This window comes from Electrophorus electricus, unplaced genomic scaffold (genome assembly GCF_041902795.1).
Source record: "Electrophorus electricus isolate QZ-2024a unplaced genomic scaffold, ASM4190279v1 Scaffold64, whole genome shotgun sequence".
NCBI lineage: Eukaryota > Metazoa > Chordata > Actinopteri > Gymnotiformes > Gymnotidae > Electrophorus > Electrophorus electricus.
This window is the reverse complement of record NW_027658781.1, coordinates 77,691-97,859: the sequence shown is the minus strand read 5'-3', so window position 1 is coordinate 97,859 and position 20,169 is coordinate 77,691. Positions and strand designations below refer to the sequence as shown.

Sequence of the window (20,169 nt, the reverse complement as noted above, 5' to 3'; positions counted from 1 at the left end):
GTTTTGGCTTTTGTTGGCAGTTGAAGGGTTACATTTGATTAGAGGTGTACCACATATCTGCAGCTGATATATTCTTTGCCAGTAGGTTCAATTTTGGGATTTTTGCTGATAATTACAGTAGATGCTTTTCATCTTTCCAACAGATTAAGCCTTCTGTTTAATATAAATCTTGTTGATTTATCACTACAGTTATAAGAAACATGGTAATCAGAAGTTAGTTTCCTTTTTTTTCGAGTGCAATGTGTTTGGAATTATTTTCACCAAAGATTTAGTGTATTTTTAGGTTGCTGCTTACTCATTCAGCAACGTTTCTGATGATGACTAGAGTTTTGCAGTTCTGTTTTTTTTTCTCTCTCTCTCCTTTTCCCTCAGGGCTTTCCAGCTATATGCTTTCTTTACTGTGCACCAGTTAAAAGCATAAAAGTGGCACCTAACATTTGAGAGAGGCTAGAAATTAAAATGTAACTATTTTTGTACCCACTTATGTTTGGAACAATGTATGTTTACAACTATTGTGATTTACTTGTGACATGGGTAGGTAAAATTTATTCATTTTTAGAGTTTTAGATGTCTTTTACCTGCTGCACTTCATATAAACCTATAGTGTGATGTTAATTTATCTTGATTATTTTAAAAGCATCAGTTATTAATATCAATATTGGTCCAAGAAATTCAATCTTGGTGCATCCCTACTGCAAGTCCCCTATTGCAAGCATATGACTTGTAACTTCAGCCCCTCAGTAGCTGTTCATGGATATGCACCGTCTCTGTCTTGTGCTTGAAAAGGGTAACTTCTTTGTTTTTACAGTTTTTATTTTTTCTCTAAGATAAAGCTATAAAGTCAAAGACAGGAATGGTCTATAATTTTATACATCTACAAACCTATTGCTGCGATAGAGATTTGTAGAGTCGAGCTTCACAACAATCTGGTACTGCACTGCCATCAGATGTGATCTTATATACTACAACACATCAAGTCTGCATAAAAGACTTCAGATGTAAACCTGCTGAATCTTCATGGTCTATTTACCAGCAAAACTAGGAAGCAGGCAGAGAAAATACTTGCTGACCCCTCACATCCTGGACATCACCTATTCCAACTCTTGACCGCTTCATTCTTATCAAAACTACTAGATGATAAAATGTTCTTCTTCAAACCATTACTCATGAATAATTCACAATAGTTCCACCTGGTACTGCTGTCTTTACCCCAGTATCAGTTAATTTAAGGTAACACTTTATTGATCCTGAAGGAAATTGCAGATGGATTAACTGGCACTCTACACGATATTATTTAAGCACCTATACTTTTAACATTTAGAAATCTTATTCCTTTTTCTCTCTGTGTATGTAGAAAGATTCAAAATTGTAGGGAAGCATACAGTTTCCAGAGAAGGAGGACATTTCGGACACAAGTCCTTCATTAACTGTAAGCAAAGTGCATTTGAAGTTCTAGGAGGTGGATTTTTAAATCATAACATTCATTCCATGGGGTTCTAAAGTTACGAAAGTATAGACCTTTTTTTCTTTGAGTTTTGCAACGTAATTGCTGTCATAGCAACAACTAGAGATGCAGTTGTCATTAATGTAATGTCCATTAGCATTAAAATGCCTCGCCACTGGAAGTGACATATCCTTAATTATATATTTCCTCCTACAAATAAAACGGTGACTAATATACTTCGGAATCCTCCAGGATGATGCAGAGACTGCAACCTTTTTAAAGCATTTTCTACTTGTCTCCTAAAGACGAGACAAAAAAAAAAAAAAAGAATGCTTGCCAACAGTGAGATATGTGACCATTCAGATAATAACTGATACCATAGACTGCAGCCACTCTAAATTGAATCAGTAGTAGAACAGGACTGATTGCTGCCTGTTTAAACTGCATGAAAATTGTCACTATTCCCAGTTCTTTGGAATTAACGTCAATGCAAAAACAATTCTGGTTTTTGATGGCAGTACTTTTTTTTAAATTTAGTTTCACATTTTCAAACCTTTAAAATAGCTTTATATTTGCATTAGCCATATGGATGGATAATTTTCGTCTCTTCTTAACCCTCCCCCTCCTTCCTCATTTCTTACTCTTGAGGATTTCATCACCTTCTTTGAGGGGAAGGTTGCAGCAGTCTGCAAGTCCTTTTCCTCTGTTCCCACTCTTCCGACCAGTGTTCATTCTCTTACATCCAACTCTCTGGCTTCTTTTTCTCCTCTCTCCTCAGACAAAACTCGTGTCTTCCAGCAATCTAACTACGTCCTCTGGATTGTGTAGTTCACACCACTGCTGCGCTCCCTTTATTGGCTTCCAGTAGCTGCCCGCATCAGATTTAAAACCTTGATGCTCGCCTACAAAGCCAATAATGATCCCTCCATACATGTTGTCAATGGTCAAAGCCTGATCTGTACTTCGAGTACTTTAAACCTCAAGTACGGCTCAGCTTGAAATACTATGCTTCAAGTCTCATGGAAGACCAGCATCAAGACTACTCTCTGTCCTGGATGGTGGGACAAACTTTCACTTGTTGTCTGGACAGCAGAGTCCCTTACAGTCTTCAAACACTGTCTGAAGACCCATCTATTTGTAGATTATTTTAATGACCACTGACCCTGGTCCTATGTTGACTAACTGAAACTCTAGTACTTATTGTTTATTGTAGTGATTGTTGTCTGAGATAGAGCTTATGTATTTTGCACTTCTAGGCATCAGCATTGATCCCTGTATGTCAACAGCATTCTAGTTCATAGGTATTTTGCACTCTAACCTACTGTACTGGCTATACTGTATTCTATGAGTAAATGACAAATCCCTGGATAACAGCGTCTGCCAAATCCCCTAAACGTAATTGCAAATGTCCCTTTTGATATATAAATTCAACTGACACCGGAATATGCCAAACGCTGTTGTAAAGAGAATCTGCGAAATGCCTAGTCCTCACTTCGAAAGCTCTATATAGCGGCAGCTTTGAGGCTTTTATTTTGACATGTTGAATATAGGCATAGACGGCAACCAAACGTTGCTGCTTTCACAGGCAGCAGGAGCCATTTCTTTGATTTACTACCTTCATGGATGAACGACTTGATATTGGCGGGGGGGAGGCAGCGACTGCTGTTAATATAACCCACTGTTACCACATTATCACATAAGTTATGTGGCTAATGTATATGTAATTACTGTGTTAATTACACGCTGTAGCAAACTAATTAGCTTCTTTAACTTAATTCCACACAAGAATGATAGGCATCTAGCGAGAAGAGCTATCAGATAACGCTGCGCTATCGAGCTACTGGCTATTTTACATGTATTTTCTTGCAGCAACTCTTTAAGTCGCATAGTTTCCAACATGCAGCAGGTCGAAACTGATCGCCGCGATGACACAGCTGACGTACATGTTATGGAGTTGTCCAATTCCTTGGTCGCATGTAAAGTTGCAGAAGAAATGTTCGGTGACAACCAGATGAAAGTGAGTACACGTAGCTAATGCAGAAGAGCACTTTAGTTCGTAAACATGACCTTATAATCTTCTTCTGCCTGTGTGACTGTAACTAAATTGATATAGCCAACTGTCTTGCTGCCAGTATAGCTATAGGTTAGATTACGGCTGCATTATTTAATGCAGAAATTGCTCTCTGTAGTCTAACTAGCTACCTTCAGTTATTCCCTCCGCTAGATAATTCTCACTAAGAAAGACATTTTCGAAATGTGTGTTTGAGTTAAAACCTATTCGACCTAACCTACATTTTGGTATTTTTAGTATTTGTTAACTTCGTTCGTGCTGTTTTATGCATTCCTATGCAGTTAGAGCAGACGCTGTTTCAGAAGTCTTTTTTTTTTTAAATAGGACAAAAATCTAACTAGATGGAAGAAAATAAAGAGATTTTGAGGAATAGAAAAATCGTGTAAGCCGTTTATAGGAGCCATAAATCGAGCTCTGAATGGAGACAGACAAATCTGTTCCACTGTGTCTGTGAATTGTTAGAACAGAATGGGTTTTTTGTCCGTGAGGTGAAGGGCAAAGAAAACATTTGTGTACATGGGCATATTTTGTCTTTACAAAATTGCTAGTTGCAATCATCACTTTCTGGCATTTGTGGAATGATAAAATTTGAACTGGACACATCTGCAGCATGACGGCATGAAACAGTTTAGAGGACTATGTCTGTTTAATGGTTTAAACGGCTGTTATTTATAGAAAAGTTTCTGAAACCTGTCATTTAATGTCAAGTGGAGCCTCATTATTGACAGTAACCTTGCCAATAATAATAATAATATTTAGGGGTGTCCCTCTTGAAAGGCCTGTTTCAAATCACAAAGTATATCAGTGGGACAGGGGGCAAAACTGACATAGCCATTCTGAAATGTGGGATTTCTTTTATTTGAGTCAGTTTTGTTGATTTGATCATGTGCTTTGGATAATTGGCTTGTTGCATGACTGAATTTTAGGTCAAACAGTATGGTGAGGAGTGAAATATGAAACGCCACACACATGACCTTCCTTTTCAATATGTCCTAGAACCGTGGAGAGGAATTTGTGCCAAAATGCAAAAATAACAGTGGAAAAACTTAAAATGCAATACACACATGATATTACTTTTTGATTACACTATATGGAATATGTGCCAGAAAATCAAGACATTTACTGTTCTTTTGCAGTAGTTTGCTCTCGTTACTGAAAAGCAACACCTGGTGTATGGTGTTAAAACAAACAAACAAACAAAAAAACAGAATTTGTCAGAATTGAATACAGTTCACCTTGAAATGTAATCACAGCACAACTGTATTGTTTTCCACATCAATCATGCTTATATTGAAGAATATGGTGGTTTTCTACATGCACTACTACATTTTAATGTTTTATTCAGTAAATTTTGATAGTGTTTCTTACTTTAAAAACTGAATCTGAATTTGTTTTACCACAAATTTTAGAAATTTTAAAGCAACTCATTTGAAGTTTTGATATCAACTTTATGTATTTTAAAAATGGCTAGGCTACCTTCCCCATTTAAATGTAAAGCCTATTTAAATGTACACAGAGGACATTATAATATTGTAAATATGCCACATGGTATTTTGAATATGCAGTACCTATTATATGATGAACTCATAATAATTAACCTAGGTTTCTTACATAAATCCTGTCTTGAGACCTCATGTCTTTATGGCATTCAAAATGTTAAGTAAATGAGTTCATACTAAATTGACAAATTAATTTTGGTAAGATAGGGTTTTATAAATGCTTGTAATTAAACTCATGTTTAAATATAAATAATACAACACAGCGGTGAGCTACTTATTATTGGTTTTGAACAGAGATGGCACGATACTGTTTTTGCTGGTACCAATCCGATACTGATATCTTGCATTTGGATGTTGCCCCGATACTGATAACAAGCTGATATTTTTTTCAATAAAAAGCACTGTTGAGCTGTAGTTTAGTTGTTTGGGGGAACTGTTTTGAGTGAGATGTATCATATATGCTGGTTTACAGATGACATGCATGAATATGACAGATAAAGGAAACAAAATTATTTAAGAAAAACCCAATTTTTTTCACTAGACTAAAGCATTGCATGTTTGTCCTTCTATTGTCTTACAGTCAGTGTCTCTTTTTGTGACATATTTACTCACCCTCAGTGTGCGCGCACACACATACACACACACACACACACACACTCTCTCACTCACATTCTATCTGGATGTCTGCTCAGTATGGCTGCCTCACTCCTTATATTTACACTATAGTTCCCCTGTATTTTTAAATTACTAAATGCAACTTTAGTTCTACATTAAATTAATAACCTTACCATTCTTGTGCTCGCTACACAACAAACGCGCACCAGGCATTAAGTAAGCAGACAGAGAGGCTACCAGTGCTGCGAGTCTTAAACCAATAGAAATGTAATCTGATAATGTTTACAAGATGGTTATTCTTTCTCGTCAAAAAATCAGTTAATTGAAGTTAGTTTTTTTTTTTTTCTCCAACTTCTTATTCAAAATATCAAGTCTACTTTAAAACTCAGCAGGCTAACTGAAAACAGCGTTGTTTGTGAATTTAGACAAGGGGAGTCCTTTATTAGTTTGGTTATTATTATTATTATTTAGAGAAGGGGAGTCCTTTATTAGTTTATATTTATATTTCTCCGCTCAAGTTCTGTTCCTGTCAGGTTTCTGCTGCTCTTTCTCATTTCGCCAACCTTAAATAGTTTGACATCACGGTCAAACTAGAAACGTTTTGTATTTTTTAAAGAATGGATTAATAAACAAATTGCCATTGGTTGCGGATATGGCAGTGAACAGTGCTAAAACACAACTCTGTCCTGTTTAAATCCTCTCACTAGAAGGCGGGTAGCCTGTTCCCCACAATGGGTTATCAACATAACATTGCAAATTACATGTGTGTAAGTGCATGGATGATGGAATTTGAAGATAATAGTTTTAAATCGTTAATGGAAGAAAGCACTACAGTTAAACTCTACAGTGGTGTGTAAACCAGCCCAGCTGTTATCATGTGACCTTTTAAAACTAACTTGGCTGTTATCACATTCTGGGCTACTGCAAAGCACTGGCGTGCTATTTTCAGGCTGGATTTGTGATGGTATCGGATTGGTTTCCTTGAAAATTTCTTCACCGATGTCTGATCCAGCATTTTTGCTAATATCGGCCCGATTCCGATACGTGACATCGGATCGGTGTGTTCTCTTTGAATCATTAGTACATCCTAAGACGAAATCCAAAACGCGTCAAATGTAAATTAGGCTTACGCTGGACTTAGTCAGCTGATGGTCTTGTGATGGAAAATTCCACTGCGGTTAGTGTCTTTCATGGAAAATCTGAAATGCACAAATGGATTATTGTTGAGATGCAGCACCCTAAAGCAGTCATAAAGACTTTGCACAGTGGAAACAGTAATGTGGTTACCTGTGTAACAATTTAGGAAAGTCCTCTGAACGGCAGTGAGAAAGAGACCTTAGAGACACATTTAAACCAAAGATGGTGACTCACAGAGGAAGTGTGTGATGTTGCCAACTTTCCTGCATGTTTTTAGCACTTCAGCAATGATCCATTATAACTGTTTGGCTTAGATGTTGGCTGGCAGTTTCCATATGATCTAGCCCACTTAAAAACTAACCAGACAGTCATTACCTAAACCTTTGTTATTAAAGCTTTGCTGAATGGAACATCAGCACATCATTATTGTAGCTTGTCAACTAAGATGTTCATAGTGGGTACTGGGATTTGGTATTGGTATGAAATACTTTGTCCCTCCCCCACCCCCACTTAACATAATGCATTACACATTAACAAAAAAGTTAAACTTGTTTCCTTTGTCCAAAAAACACTGTTACGGCTGTGCTGTGGAATGCCCAGGTGGTGTTTTCACAAATAAGAGATGTGCTGCAGTGGATAGCAGTGGTTTTGTCCATGGCTCAGTTTTGTTCTTTGTTTTTTATTTTATTTTATTTTATAAATATGGTATGTTAAACAAAGATGCTATCAAATGCAGAAAATGCCCAAAGAGTCTCTGCTCTTAGCTAGATTCTCCACTCTTAGCATTGATTCTGAAATGTTTGTTATTGTCTGTAATACTAAAACATGTCTAGAAAATAGAACAGAATCTATTGGTGTATTAGGGTATTAGTGAAGTCACTTGGTTAAATCTACTAGCCTGGTTGTTTCTGTGTATTGATAAAGCCTTTTGTTCAGACAGAATTCAAGCTATTGATTGTACGTCGGTGGTGTTTGCACACAGTCGTCTGCATCATCGCTGCCCTAATTCAATCAAATGATCTGACGTCTATTTAAAAATGCACTGGCAGCTGCTGTAGATAGAGCATGCTGGGAAGGGCAGAGTTATATGGATGGGGCAGACTGTGGAGGGTGGAGCTGTGTGGATGGATCGGACTGGGGAAAATGGTGGAGCTGATTGGATGTAGCAGAAGTGGGAAGAGCGTGGAGCTGATTGGATGTAGCAGAAGTGGGAAGAGCGTGGAGCTGATTGGATGTAGCAGAAGTGGGAAGAGGGTGGAGCTGATTGGATGTAGCAGAAGTGGGAAGAGCGTGGAGCTGATTGGATGGTGCGGAAGGGGGAAGAGGGCGGAGCTGTAGTGGACAGAACTGACTGCGTGAGGGCGGCGCTACTGCGGATAGAGCGAACTGGGAGGAGGGCGGATCTGCAGTGGATAGAACACATTGAGGAGGGTGGAGCTGTGTGTATAACAGCACCTGCACAAGAAATTTCACAGCGCTCCACGACGCCATTGTGGCTTTACAAAACACCTTTGGCTTCCACATTTTTCCACCCTGTGTTCTTTCCGTTTTGTTTTATCCTGGTGTCACGTTTCCAGTTTCTCACTCCCGTGGGAGTAGTCTGGCTCCGTCAGAGCAGTAATCGCACTCAGCAAACGGCACACCCACACCTCATGATATTTGGACTGAGTATGATTTCTTCAATGGCATTAACATTACATTTTACTGTTTCCCCTAATAGGATCACCTTTATATAGAGAAAAAAAATACAGACAGAGAAAAGAGAAAGGGTAATATTGGCAAGGCTGGCCAGATATGGACAGAAAGACGTCATATAGTATAAAAATAAGCCTGACGTCTTAAAGGTGAATGCCATTTAAAATGAAGGAATGGGTGCACTGTAATAAAGGGTCAAGTCCATTGGCTCTGCAGAGTATGTGGGAGCAAATAGAGCAATGGTACAGACATGGACGGGGGGGGGAGAGAGAGAGAAGAATTAGTACCCATGGAAAGTATGCTGCAGTGAGTTCTTGATAACACAGCTGTCTCTTTGCTCAGCTCAGTCGATTAAATTTTCCATCCATAGGTGGGGGGTGGGTTTGTGTGTGCATCTGTGCCTGTGAGAGCGAGAGAGAGGATTGCAGAAGTGCATGCTGGATCACAGTTTTCCAATTCTACATGTCCAGTTGGGATGCGTCAGAACAGGGCAGAGATCAGAAGATCTGGGTTTCTGCTGTAGGAAAGGGAATGGCACATATTTCCAGGACTTGCATTCTCTATTTGAGTACAGATTAGTCAGCACAGACAGCAGTCTGGGTGGAGAGTGGCTAAGAAGGGCGGGGCCTGTAGGCTCAGACCGTTCCTGAGTGGGTTGGGTCTGTTGCTGTGAATCGGGGGGAGGGTCTTATATAAAAAGCAGAGCACAGGGTAGTTTGCAGTCTGACCAAGCCACGAAGACGTCTATTTGGTGGTGCAGGAACAAGGTACCTTCCAGAAATTTCTGTGAGGACAAAGCAGCATTGCCTCACCATATTAAGAATTCAGTGTGCTGCAGTTTTTTTTTGTTTGTTTTTTTTTTCCCCTCTTATCTATTTATGAATTTTTAATCAACGCACCACGCTTGACAGAACTGGGTTGCTGACAGAACAGCGTTGCTGATTTTGGCTGTGACCTGTTTCCGGCATCAGACTCTTTTGTCGTCCACTGCCTTTCGACAGAGACGGCGTGAGAGAGGAAGAGAGAGAAGTGGGAAGAGGAGTCAAAAAGGAACAGGCTTCATCTCCTGACTAAGCTTCCTTTGCCCTCACGCTGGGGAAAGCAAGACAGCCCGCTCTCCTCCACCCCTCCTGCCCGCTGCGATCGCTCACTGCTCAAGTCCTGCGAAGGATCCGGCGAGCGTCCGTCATGCATTTGAAAAGCGTGAAGTTTAACCCGTTTTGCCTTGTCGCCTCTCTGGAGGACCTGGACATGTTTAACAGACCCGAGAGCAGGGTAGGGTAGTATGTTTTGCACGCAATATGAGCTTAGTTTATGCTGCCTGTGCCTCATATTTTTTTTCTATGACAACAGTATGTGGTAGTGCGAAGATAGTGATCCTTTGCAATTAGAGTCAGTTCTTGACAGCAGTCTAGCAGTTGCGATTTTGTTTGGGACTGTCTTGTTAGAGGCTATATTCATGAACAGAATATTTCGTTGCAATTACATTCTTGTATATTTTGATGCCCTATCTATTTCAGACATAGAGCTTGGTCATGTGGTTAGTGTGGACTGTAGGAGAGAGATTGTGGTTAGGAATGGTGAGGTTAAGAATGTTGTCTGCTGAGGATTGGGGCTATACAAACATTCTGCTTTGAAATGTAAGACATGGATGGTTCTAATTTCCAGGTTTAGTAGGCTGCACTGTTCATCTGGTTTATGTTTTCTTCAGCTTGAGCTGAGGGTTCCAGGTTTGGCTCTGTGCCTAAATAAGTGGCCAGGGATCAGGCATGATGGAATTGTGGTTATGTGGATAGGCAGTTCTAAGCTTTGAGTCTGACGCAAGTGGTTACATATACGCAGTGCCGGCACATACTCAGACAGGACTCGGCTCCTAGCTATTCTTCATGCCATTTTACATGGAACCTAATCCAGTATTCCATCAGCACATGACGGTTCGTTCCTGTCCGTTTGTGTTCCCAGAGCCCGCAGTGATTCTTCCTTGTTACCTTGGTAACCGCTATCTTGTAGAGTACTTAGGCAGTCATCTGTAGGCCTTGTATTACATTAGCATTGTGTGCGTCACTGGGGATTAATATAGAAACACTCACACAATGTCAGGCTGTCATACGCGGTGAAAGCAAGAAAATAAGGCCATTGAAGTTGTATGTCTCTTCAGTGTTCATATTCATTGCATGTATTTCTATCCAAAACATATTTTGGACCAGCTGCATATTTATTTTGTTTCTGTTTCCCAGGCCCGTTTTGAGGAGCTTTTCCGTGCCTTTGACGGTGAGGCTACTTTCCAGTTTTTCAAGAGCTTCAGGCGAGTGCGAATTACCTTTAGTAATGCTCTGGCGGCGGCAGAGGCCAGAGCCAAACTCCACAAGAGTGACTTCAATGGCAGAGAAGTGCGCCTTTACTTTGCCCAGGTACATTACTGTTGCTTATACTTTTAAAAGGAAACATATTTTAGGGTTTCTTTTCCTCACTTCCCAGTTCTTTCTCGTTTGTCTTTACTTCTTTTTTTTCCTCTTCATTTCTGTCATTTATCTTAACTGACATTGTTTAGTGGCACAAAAAATTTTGTGAAATTTCAATGACTGATGTCTTTTCGCTATATCAGTATCTTAATAACCCTGTCCTCTGTGTTACTTTTCCTCTGGTATAGTCTGTGCATATAGGGAGTCCACGGCTGGAGCCTCCGAAACCAGAGAAGCAGTTTCTCCTCTCTCCACCCCCTTCTCCACCAGTGGGGTGGGAACAGGCTCAGGATACCACCCCTGTCATCAACTATGACCTTTTATGTGCCATCACCAGACTTGGTCCAGGTGCAGATGCATTGTATTAATTCTATGTTTCAGTCAAAATCCCTTAAAATTAATATAGATCTTAAACCAGGATTATATATTAGTGCACTGCTTCATACATTGGCTGTATTAAGGAATTAGATTATGCAGAATACCGGACCCTGAGGATGACTGTTCTGTCTCTCTTACCTTTTCAAGGAGAGAAGTATGAGCTCCACTCTGGAACCCCCACTACTCCTAGCGTGGTGGTGCATGTGTGCGAGAGTGACCAGGACAGCTCTGGTGGCGAAGATGACACAGTTGGCTTCAGACGGCCCCGTCCCAGAATTGTCCAGACCCGGCGTCCTGATTATGTCACCGCCCTTGTACAGTGAGCCTGCAGAGCTTGTCCTTGTTCCGTCGGCTTTGCTGGACCACCTCGGGTCTGCTGGGAGCCCTCTCATGGAATGGTTGGTCTGCCCCTCCTAGAGGAAGCCTTGATTCAGATCCCAGCGCTATGGAGGAATGTCCACTGTCTTGAAGCGGGGGGTGGGAGGGAGGGGATTGCATGCTTATGTTGATAAAGTGGCTCATTTCTCTGTAGTTGAAGGTTAAGGGTGCTTCAGGAATGTTTTTCATTGGTGTCTATGGCTACGGAGAACAAAAAGTCTCTAGTTGTAAGTTAATTTATTTCTTTTATTTTGGGAAGCATGCTTTATCCCAGTGAAGGGGTGTGGTATGTATACTATATCTTTTTAACTTTTTCAGTTTTACACATGGCTTTTCACTTTAATGTAAGCCTCAACGGAGAGGAGAGACAGTAATATTCCTGTGCTTGTGCGGGAATGCTGATTGAGCTTAGACTTTGAAAGGTTGTGGTTGTGGGCAGTTGTTTTTACTATAAATGTAATGATTGCTCCATTAATTAACATTCAGTCCCTCAGACAATTTGTAGTATATCATTGTAGTATGTGAGTTAATTTTGTCAGCCTGCTTTTGATTGAGAATCTGAAGATAGAGTTCTCATTTAGAAATCATGCTTTCTCAGTAACAACATAGGAATCATTTTTTTGCTTTAACATCTTTAGCAAAGTACACTGAGACACATATTTTACTAAGAGTTAAACATTAGATGCTTTGATCCTATGTAAAACATAATTTTAGGGGTTTTTTTTATGGATGTACTTTACCATGCTTGAAATTTGCATTCATTTTGTTCAGGACCATGACACTGTAAAGCAGTCTGTTATGATGATGGAGGGGGACTGTTATGATCTTTAGCAAAATTTGCACAAGTTACATTGTTAGATGGTAAAATTGAGCCCAACGCCTTTTCATGTTTGTATATGTATAGTTAACTCACTGTAATGTCTTAATTGTCTAATACAAATTTATACTCAAAAGCTTGGTTTTGACATTTATTGACCCAATAATGGCTTATGTCTTAACTTGTACACAAACAGCCATAACAAAATAAAACAGGAACTTGACATTGCCGGTTGTCCTGGATGTATTTTCTGATTGTCATGACTGTTGGTGAGCCCACATATCTGACATCTCTTCTTTTTTTTTTAATATGGATTCAGCCATTATTAAAGAATGAATCAGCACTCTGTGCACTGATATAATGCAATAATGACGCATTTGGAGGGCTTTTCAAGGTGAGGTGTGGATTAGTCTTGAAATAGTATCCATGAGTTTTAAACCCTAGCATGTCACCTGCGATGCCTATTTCAATGTGCAGTATTGTTCCCTCCCTGCTGTGGAGCTATTCATCAGCAAGGTCACAGAAAAAGGGCCAAGAGTGATATCTCAAGTTCCTGTCAATAAGCCTTAGCAATAACGAAGTAAATAACAAAGCCCTGTGTTTTCATTTAAAGTATCTCCAGTGTTTTACATTATTTGTAATGCATCACCACATCAGTCACCTTTATGTATTTTAAAGTCCATTTCAGTTACATCTGGCACTGGAAAACTGTTTGGCTGTGTGTCTGACCGAGGCTCTTTAGTGATCAGATCGGAAGACAGATGACCTTGACTCTTATTAGACTCATTAAATGTGTTGATGTCCCGAGGGAATGTGGGCATGTGTGTGTTCCATGTATGTGGGTAAAAGTGCATGAATGGGTGGAAACCATAATCTCAGAGTATCCATTGTGACTCACTTTTGAGGTAGACCGATCTAAGGAGCAAGTTCCCATCTCGCAGTGTACCTTTGCCTATACTTTTTATAATAACCTATGATTTCTACTCACCACCAAAAAGCAAACGGTACGTCATTTTAAAATATGCTTTCTGCCTAACTTTTCCTCAGCTTTGCAATCAAATTTGATACTTCAGTTGACCTAAGGATGTAACTGCATGAAGCCACAAAGACAATTTGGTTTGTTTCACTATGGGTAAATGTCTATAATACAAACTGAATTACATTTTTTGTCCAGCAGAAACAAGCATGCTAGCGCAGAACAGTTCAGCTGTACAGTCTCTCCTGCTGTCCTGGTTACAGCACTACATAAATGAGACCTGGTACTTGCCTGCTTTACCTCTCCCTACTGCTGCTCATCTAAGTGCAACACAGATCAAAGGACAAAGCCAAGGGATGATCTACATCTTACTGATGGTGGGGCTCTTCAGTTTCTTCACCTTTGGAATCATGTTCAGCTACATCCGCTCTAAAAAACTAGAGAACTCACAGGATCCTTACCACCAGTACATAGCCAAAGACTGGGCCAAAGTGATGGCGCCTCCCTCCACTGCCATCACCCAGGCTCTCAGAGGAGACAGACAGGAGGCTGTAGTTATTGGAAACCCAACTGCACAGGAGCACCTGCCTGGATGAGGATCTGGAAAACCAGGACCCTCCAGGAACCGATGCTTTTAGAACCATTACGCAGCCAGGTTAAACACAATATTAAATGATTCTCCACATACACTAGAGCAGAGCATAAAAATGTATAGGTTCCACCGCACTACTTTACTGAATGGAATGACTAATATTGTCTTTACACTGCCACTAACTGACCAGTTTCTCTTTTGAATGTTAATCTAATTTCTTTTAACTTAATACACCTTGTATTCAACAATTTGCTTATAGGTTAAACACCTTTTAACTCTTTATTGATTTGAAATAAATATTTTTATTCACAAAATAAATCATTTTTATTCACGTGATGGTGATTTGTGACAATACACATGAAAGGTGTAACCTCTGATCTATGTTTAATTGTCACAGAAGACACCTCTTCTAATTCCCTTTACAGGTTCCCTTGAAACTGTGTTGCGTACTACTTATTCAGAATCAGAATAGCCTGTTTAAATACAGTAATAAAACATGTTTAGCAGAAGTTCATTTGAGTAGACTCTGCACCCACATGATCAACCCTCGCCTAGTGCCCTGCTGACATGTGGTTGCTTTCGCTCTCTCCTGCACATGCATCTTCTCTCTCTCCCTCTCCTTCTCCTTTCTGTGCTCCTGGTCAGATTTCAGTACTTTTTCCACTTCCCGGTTCATGTTAAAATGAACCATCTGCCAACTCATGAGAGGCACGATTAAGTTGAAATTGTCCACTTTCTTGTTGAGTTTCAACAGTTCACTGGCAAAGGCAGCACAGTGCTCCTTCCACTGGAGCTGCTCCGAATGTCTCATGGGGCTACCTAGCCGAGCTCGGACCTCCTGTAGTCTTTCCCGCATCGTTTGAATAGTCTCTCTAATCTCCTTCTGAGCCACAATCCACTCAGGTTGGTAACCATTGTCTATGAGGATCCTGTTGAGGTTGTGAGTCATGGGGTCAGCATAGGGGTTGTGGTCAAACTTGCTGAGAGGCTTTCCCGTACCGCTAAGGTTGCGGAAGTCCCCACGGGCCATGGACTCCTGAATGAGGTCCTCCACCAGCCGCTCCACAGCCTGTGTGATTTTAATGTGCTTGCTGCGCACACGGGCATCCCTGCTAACCACAGAGCCCTCCTCCGCTGCCACCTTCTCCATCTGTTTGTAGCGGTACTCCAAGACCTGGTCATTGGCACGGTCCACGCGGAACTGCTGATACTGCCGCTCACGCTGGCTGGGCGTGCCTGAGCCCATGCGTTCGAAGCTGAGGTATTGTCTGTGCTGGGGGGCTTGGCTTTTTCCCTTGTCCTCTTCCTCCTCATCCATCGATGATTGAGGCATAGACTTCTGTCTGGTCAGGTGGGCCAGTACAACCCTGTAGGCCTCCTTTATCAGAGAGAACAAAGCTGCGTCAGCCGTGGGGGCTCCGCAGTCCGGGTGGTAGAGCTTGGCCATGCGCAGATAGGCCTCCTTAACTAAGGCATGGCTATTGTTGCCGTCCTCGGGCAGCCGCAGCAGGCGGTAGCTCTCTCGTAAACTCCGACTACGGTGAGGTCCAGAGGAGCGCACACGCAGAGTGACAGTGGGAAAGATTTTGTGGAGGTCTCCACGGTAAAATCGGAACATAAAGCAGCTCATTGTGCTTTGAAAGTAGCTTCAAAATGCAAATAACAACAACAAAAATTAGATTAACAATACATTGCACAGTGTAGACAGAAAAAAAGATTAAAATGCTAACCTAACATTCAAAAGTCTATTATCTCTACAGCTAGGCAGCAGGCAAAGTCAAAGGCATGATAAGCAGTGAAAAACTATCATAACTTAGCTAGCTAGTATAAGATAGCGAGCCAGAAGTGAGCTAACCTAGCTAACACTAGCTAAAGTTAGCTCCTTGACTAGTTAGGATAGCTGTCTAATTTGACACCTACAAAAATGCAAGCTTGTGGTTAAAGTATCACCCTAGTTAAAACACGGGAAAGACATACCCCAGTTTATTCTGAAAGCTTCCATTTCAAATGTACCGCATATAAGATATAAACATCCTCGGCTATAACAGCTATGTACACAAACAGTGTGTTGTCGTTGGACCCGAAATGAATGCTGGGATTCGTAGTCCCCGCCCGCCCCCCGAAAACCAGACAGTGAACTGCAATATTAACCTCCAGGTGGCGCCACATGTTATCTACCACACCATGACAGATTAAGCAACGTTCTGGTTAATTTTTCTGACATTCTTAAACTTATTCTGACTTTACATAATATAATTACAGGGGTTGATCATTTGTATTTTAATATACAATGAGCTCGCTATAGAGTTACTACTGCAGCTAAGTTATATTTAGCCACCTCTAAGTCAATTGCTCCATCTTCATAGAAATGTATTCATGATAGTTTATTGATATTTTGTTGTTCTGATAGATATCCAGATGGTTTTCAAAGGGGTCATTCAAGTCCATTCAAACAATATCTTTACTGGCTGCAGGAAAGCATTAACACTGTGTGTAAATGGGGGAATTTCTCTTGGTTTGGTGAGCTATCAATACAAGAAAACCAGAGTAGTGTTTGTCCAGATTCTGTTTACTTCGACATCTTTGATCACCTGGGTCCTAAATAACTCAGCAACTTTTTCCTCGTGTTCTGACAGATTCTCTTCGGTCATGCTTCTACATCTGTAGAATTTAATGTAAATATTCTCTCTTTTTTTTTTCTTCTTAAGGCAACATAGTACACACCATCAAATATACAGGCTATACAAAAATTATAGCATATAACAGAGTGCACATATATACATTTGCTATGGGGATTTACGAAAGAACACAAAAGTATTAAAGTGCATACTGTGTTTGTATCCTTTTTTTTTTTTTTTCTAAATATGGCTGAATAATGTAATATAATGTTGCATCTCCTTTTCAATGGCAACAGAAATTGGCTGATAATTCATCTGATAATTTATATTACTGAACATAAGACTTAACCATTAAAAATATAAGATGTATGTATGTTATATGGATTAGAACACAAAACAAAAGTTTTACATGGACACACACACAAGGCTCTGGGGCTCAAAAGCAGAGAAGACTTAGCCAAGAAATTATGGGAATGTGAAATCATGAACAGAGGACCTTGACCACTGTTTACAATATCAGGTGACACAAGTAAATGCACAGAGCTTCTGCATTTATATATAAATCTAAACAATGTTTTAGGGCTGTGGTTCTGTGATTCACTGTTCTAAATTTATCGTATTAAATATTAGATTTATATTAATAATTGATATTTATTGATATTAATGTTCCTTATGTGATAGAATTTTAAAAAATTGCATAGATAGATAGATAGATAGATAAGGATAAGGAAGATACAATTGCAAAATAATGCACATATGGTAATTGCGATATACCAGCATAGTAAAATTAGTGGTTTGTTCCCAGGTGGACCTCAACAAGTCTCTGAATCGGTAGATGAAGTGCAAAAGATAATCAAAGACTTCACTGTAGCTCAAGGAATGGCCACTTCCAGTCCATTAAGAACTGTGGAGTTCACAATGACTACTTCAAAGTACAAAGTTTTTTCATCAATTTAATATGTAAATATTCATTAATCGATTATAGATAATATATTGTAGCTTTACCATGTTATCTCTAGGATCAGCCTACCTTATTGACAAAATAGACTGCATTGGGGGAGGTGTACTTACAACCTAGTCATTCAGGTTAGAAAGAATGTCTTCTTCATCTCATTACACAGCATGATTATTGCAAGACTTCAGTAGGGTACATTTACATTTTTGGGTACTTTTACACAAAGTAAAGTATGAAAAAGAGTCAATCTGGGCTGGGCTTCCCAAAAGCATCATAAAGCAAAGATCTTTCAATGGTAGAGAGAGTATTACACTGAACACTCTCTCTCTCATTTAAGATGATCTTAATGCTATGATGATTTGGGGAATCGGGGCCCAGAACAGTGATTATCAAAGATTCCAAACCTTACGGTTTTAGCGGATTCACTGATATTATTTGACCTTAATGATTTGCGTGTATCCCCCGGTGCTGACGCCCACCCTTTTCCTAATTTCTCTGCCTTTGCCGGGCCTGATGGGCTATACGGGAGGGAAGGGGAGGGAATGTTGGTACTACACCCTCAGCAGCCCCCACGCACTCTCCCCCGCCTGAAAGCAAGAGGAGATGCACAAGTGGCTGGAGCGCGAAGGCTTTGCCAACCTCTCACAGCGGTGGAATGGTGCCTGCATGGCCATCGAGGGTGACATTGTGACCACCAAAGTGGCCTGTGTCTTCAAGGAGCAGGTAGAGGCAGCTATTAAGACCTGTGGACTGACTGGTGAGATAAAGTTTCTTATTAATTTCCTTATGATCTGATAGAGTCAGGCAGCAGGCTTCTTTTGAAAGGTAATGCTGTTTGATTTGTACAAAAACATGCACCCGAGGAACTGAGGGAAAAAAAAAAACAGCCATATACACCGCTCCCCTGATTGTCTATTGTTCTGTACTAAACAATATAGTGCTGACTGTAAATGATTTTGTTTGAAATTGAAAAAGAGAAAATTGATTGGAAATTCACAAGTGGTTGATAGTTTGCCCTGAGTTCACTCTAGTAGTCATTTATTTTATTTATTTATTTTTTACTACTGCTAACTGTTGGTTTTATATTCTAACAGATTCCATTACACCATTAGTGAATGTGGATGGAGACTAAATGCAATGGGTACAATTGTGGTGTCTAGATGCTTGTTTTATGTTTGTGCTGATGAATTTGGTCTTTCAGGCAGAAAATCAGGAATTACACAGGAAATCTGTAGAACTCTACTGAACCATTAAGCCATGCTTTAGGAACTCACACTGCCTATGCTTGCCTCTGACACATTGTTTGTGTAGCTAACATGCAAACACTCATACAGACATGGCCAAACCCAAACCATTACTTCTGGGACAAACTGAAGTGATGGTTTTGTTCACTTTCTTCATGAATATTTTCTTCACTTGGCTGTGGTAGGGAAGGTGAGTGCACTGGGCACGACGGATTCTATAGTGCATGTCACCGTGGAGACCTTGGAGGTACATATTATGGCAGAGCTGGCTTCAGACGTTGGCCTTCTGCTGAGCACATCAGCTGCATTAAGGTCAGGAATGGATGGGTGAGAAGGGGAGGTGGTGGGATGGAGCTCCTACCAGTTCATAAAAATTCACTTCTATTTACTTACCCTAGATTAAGTGGGAAGGGGATTTTCTGGACTGGAAATTCAGATCAAATAGCATGTAATTTTAAGATAAGAGGAATGTCAATAACAATTGCCCAGATTAGTTGGATTTCAAAGGAGAGGAGACAAAAAAATAACTAAGAAGGTAGAGGTAGTTGTAGATAGCGTTTTCTGAACACAGTGTCTCCTTGAACTTTTCGGTCGTTTGGCTTCATTCTCAAGGCCGCTTCCAGTTACCACTGGCTGCTGTCATTCCCACTGGCAGAGCAGGTACTGCTGGGAAATATAGACAAAGATGGTGGCTGTGGTAGGAAGTGTTACCCCCCCCCCCCCCCCCCCATGGCTGTAGTCACTGCTGTTCTGGGCATGTGAGAGGTACCCACGTGCCAGGTTTCAGACGAAACCTGATGGAGGTTTTGCTATACCTGGTGCAGAAGCTGCATAAGTGTGTGTGTGTGTCCCAGCACTACCTCAGACACTACCTTGTATGCACCCACAACCTGCTGAAGTACACCAGCATCAGTGAGCTGGGTAACATGGTCAAGAAGATCTCCGACTTCCTGGATGACCCAAGTGCCTATATCTATTACGAGCGTGTCTTCTTTCTCATTACAAAAGGGGATAAAACATAACAAACCCATTACAGCTTACGTAAGCACAAAACATTGACTTGTAAAACATGAATACTTCAAGAATAAACACTCATAAATGCCTTCATAAGTATTTATTTAAAGTCTTATGAATCGTATATATTGATATCCTTCATGTAAAATTTTACCATTAGTGTTAGAACGACTTTATGTTTATAGTCAGTGAATGCCTCACTTTCAAATATTTTGCTAGGAAGATTCAGTAATAGGAACAAAATACATATATGGCAGGATTAGATAATTAAACA

General features: G+C 40.3%; 4 protein-coding genes across 6 annotated transcripts; 3 read left to right on the top strand and 1 right to left on the bottom strand.

Moving 5' to 3' along the window:
- Positions 1-3,052: 3,052 nt before the first annotated feature.
- LOC145643236 (calcipressin-1-like) lies at positions 3,053-12,724 on the top strand. 3 transcript variants are annotated; one of them, XM_081709598.1, is made up of 5 exons: positions 9,100-9,228; positions 9,463-9,736; positions 10,699-10,872; positions 11,112-11,271; positions 11,449-12,724. In XM_081709598.1, exons 2-5 carry the CDS (start codon positions 9,650-9,652, stop codon positions 11,622-11,624), a joined length of 597 nt encoding a protein of 198 aa, XP_081565724.1. In that variant the 5' UTR covers positions 9,100-9,228; positions 9,463-9,649; the 3' UTR covers positions 11,625-12,724. The 3 variants fall into 3 exon arrangements, with proteins under 3 accessions (XP_081565722.1, XP_081565724.1, XP_081565723.1); XM_081709596.1 differs by lacking the exons at positions 9,100-9,228; positions 9,463-9,736 and adding an exon at positions 3,053-3,461; XM_081709597.1 differs by having other exon boundaries at positions 9,171-9,736.
- A 129-nt stretch (positions 12,725-12,853) lies between these two features.
- LOC113567905 (potassium voltage-gated channel subfamily E member 1) lies at positions 12,854-14,191 on the top strand. Its single transcript, XM_026996045.3, has 2 exons — positions 12,854-13,500; positions 13,674-14,191. Exons 1-2 carry the CDS (start codon positions 13,470-13,472, stop codon positions 14,066-14,068), a joined length of 426 nt encoding a protein of 141 aa, XP_026851846.3. The 5' UTR covers positions 12,854-13,469; the 3' UTR covers positions 14,069-14,191.
- Positions 14,192-14,342: 151 nt separating this feature from the next.
- Positions 14,343-16,147, bottom strand: LOC113567498 (DnaJ (Hsp40) homolog, subfamily C, member 28). The gene is made up of 2 exons (XM_026995525.3): positions 16,042-16,147; positions 14,343-15,710 (listed from the first exon to the last, which is right to left on the bottom strand). Exon 2 carries the CDS (start codon positions 15,692-15,694, stop codon positions 14,576-14,578), a length of 1,119 nt encoding a protein of 372 aa, XP_026851326.3. The 5' UTR covers positions 15,695-15,710; positions 16,042-16,147; the 3' UTR covers positions 14,343-14,575.
- A 1,291-nt stretch (positions 16,148-17,438) lies between these two features.
- LOC113567831 (mab-21-like 3) lies at positions 17,439-19,903 on the top strand. Its single transcript, XM_026995951.3, is given in 9 exon segments — positions 17,439-17,547; positions 17,550-17,614; positions 17,702-17,736; positions 17,738-17,767; positions 18,102-18,394; positions 19,067-19,128; positions 19,467-19,612; positions 19,614-19,668; positions 19,670-19,903. Coding segments are annotated over 9 exon segments (1,029 nt in total).
- Positions 19,904-20,169: the final 266 nt, after the last annotated feature.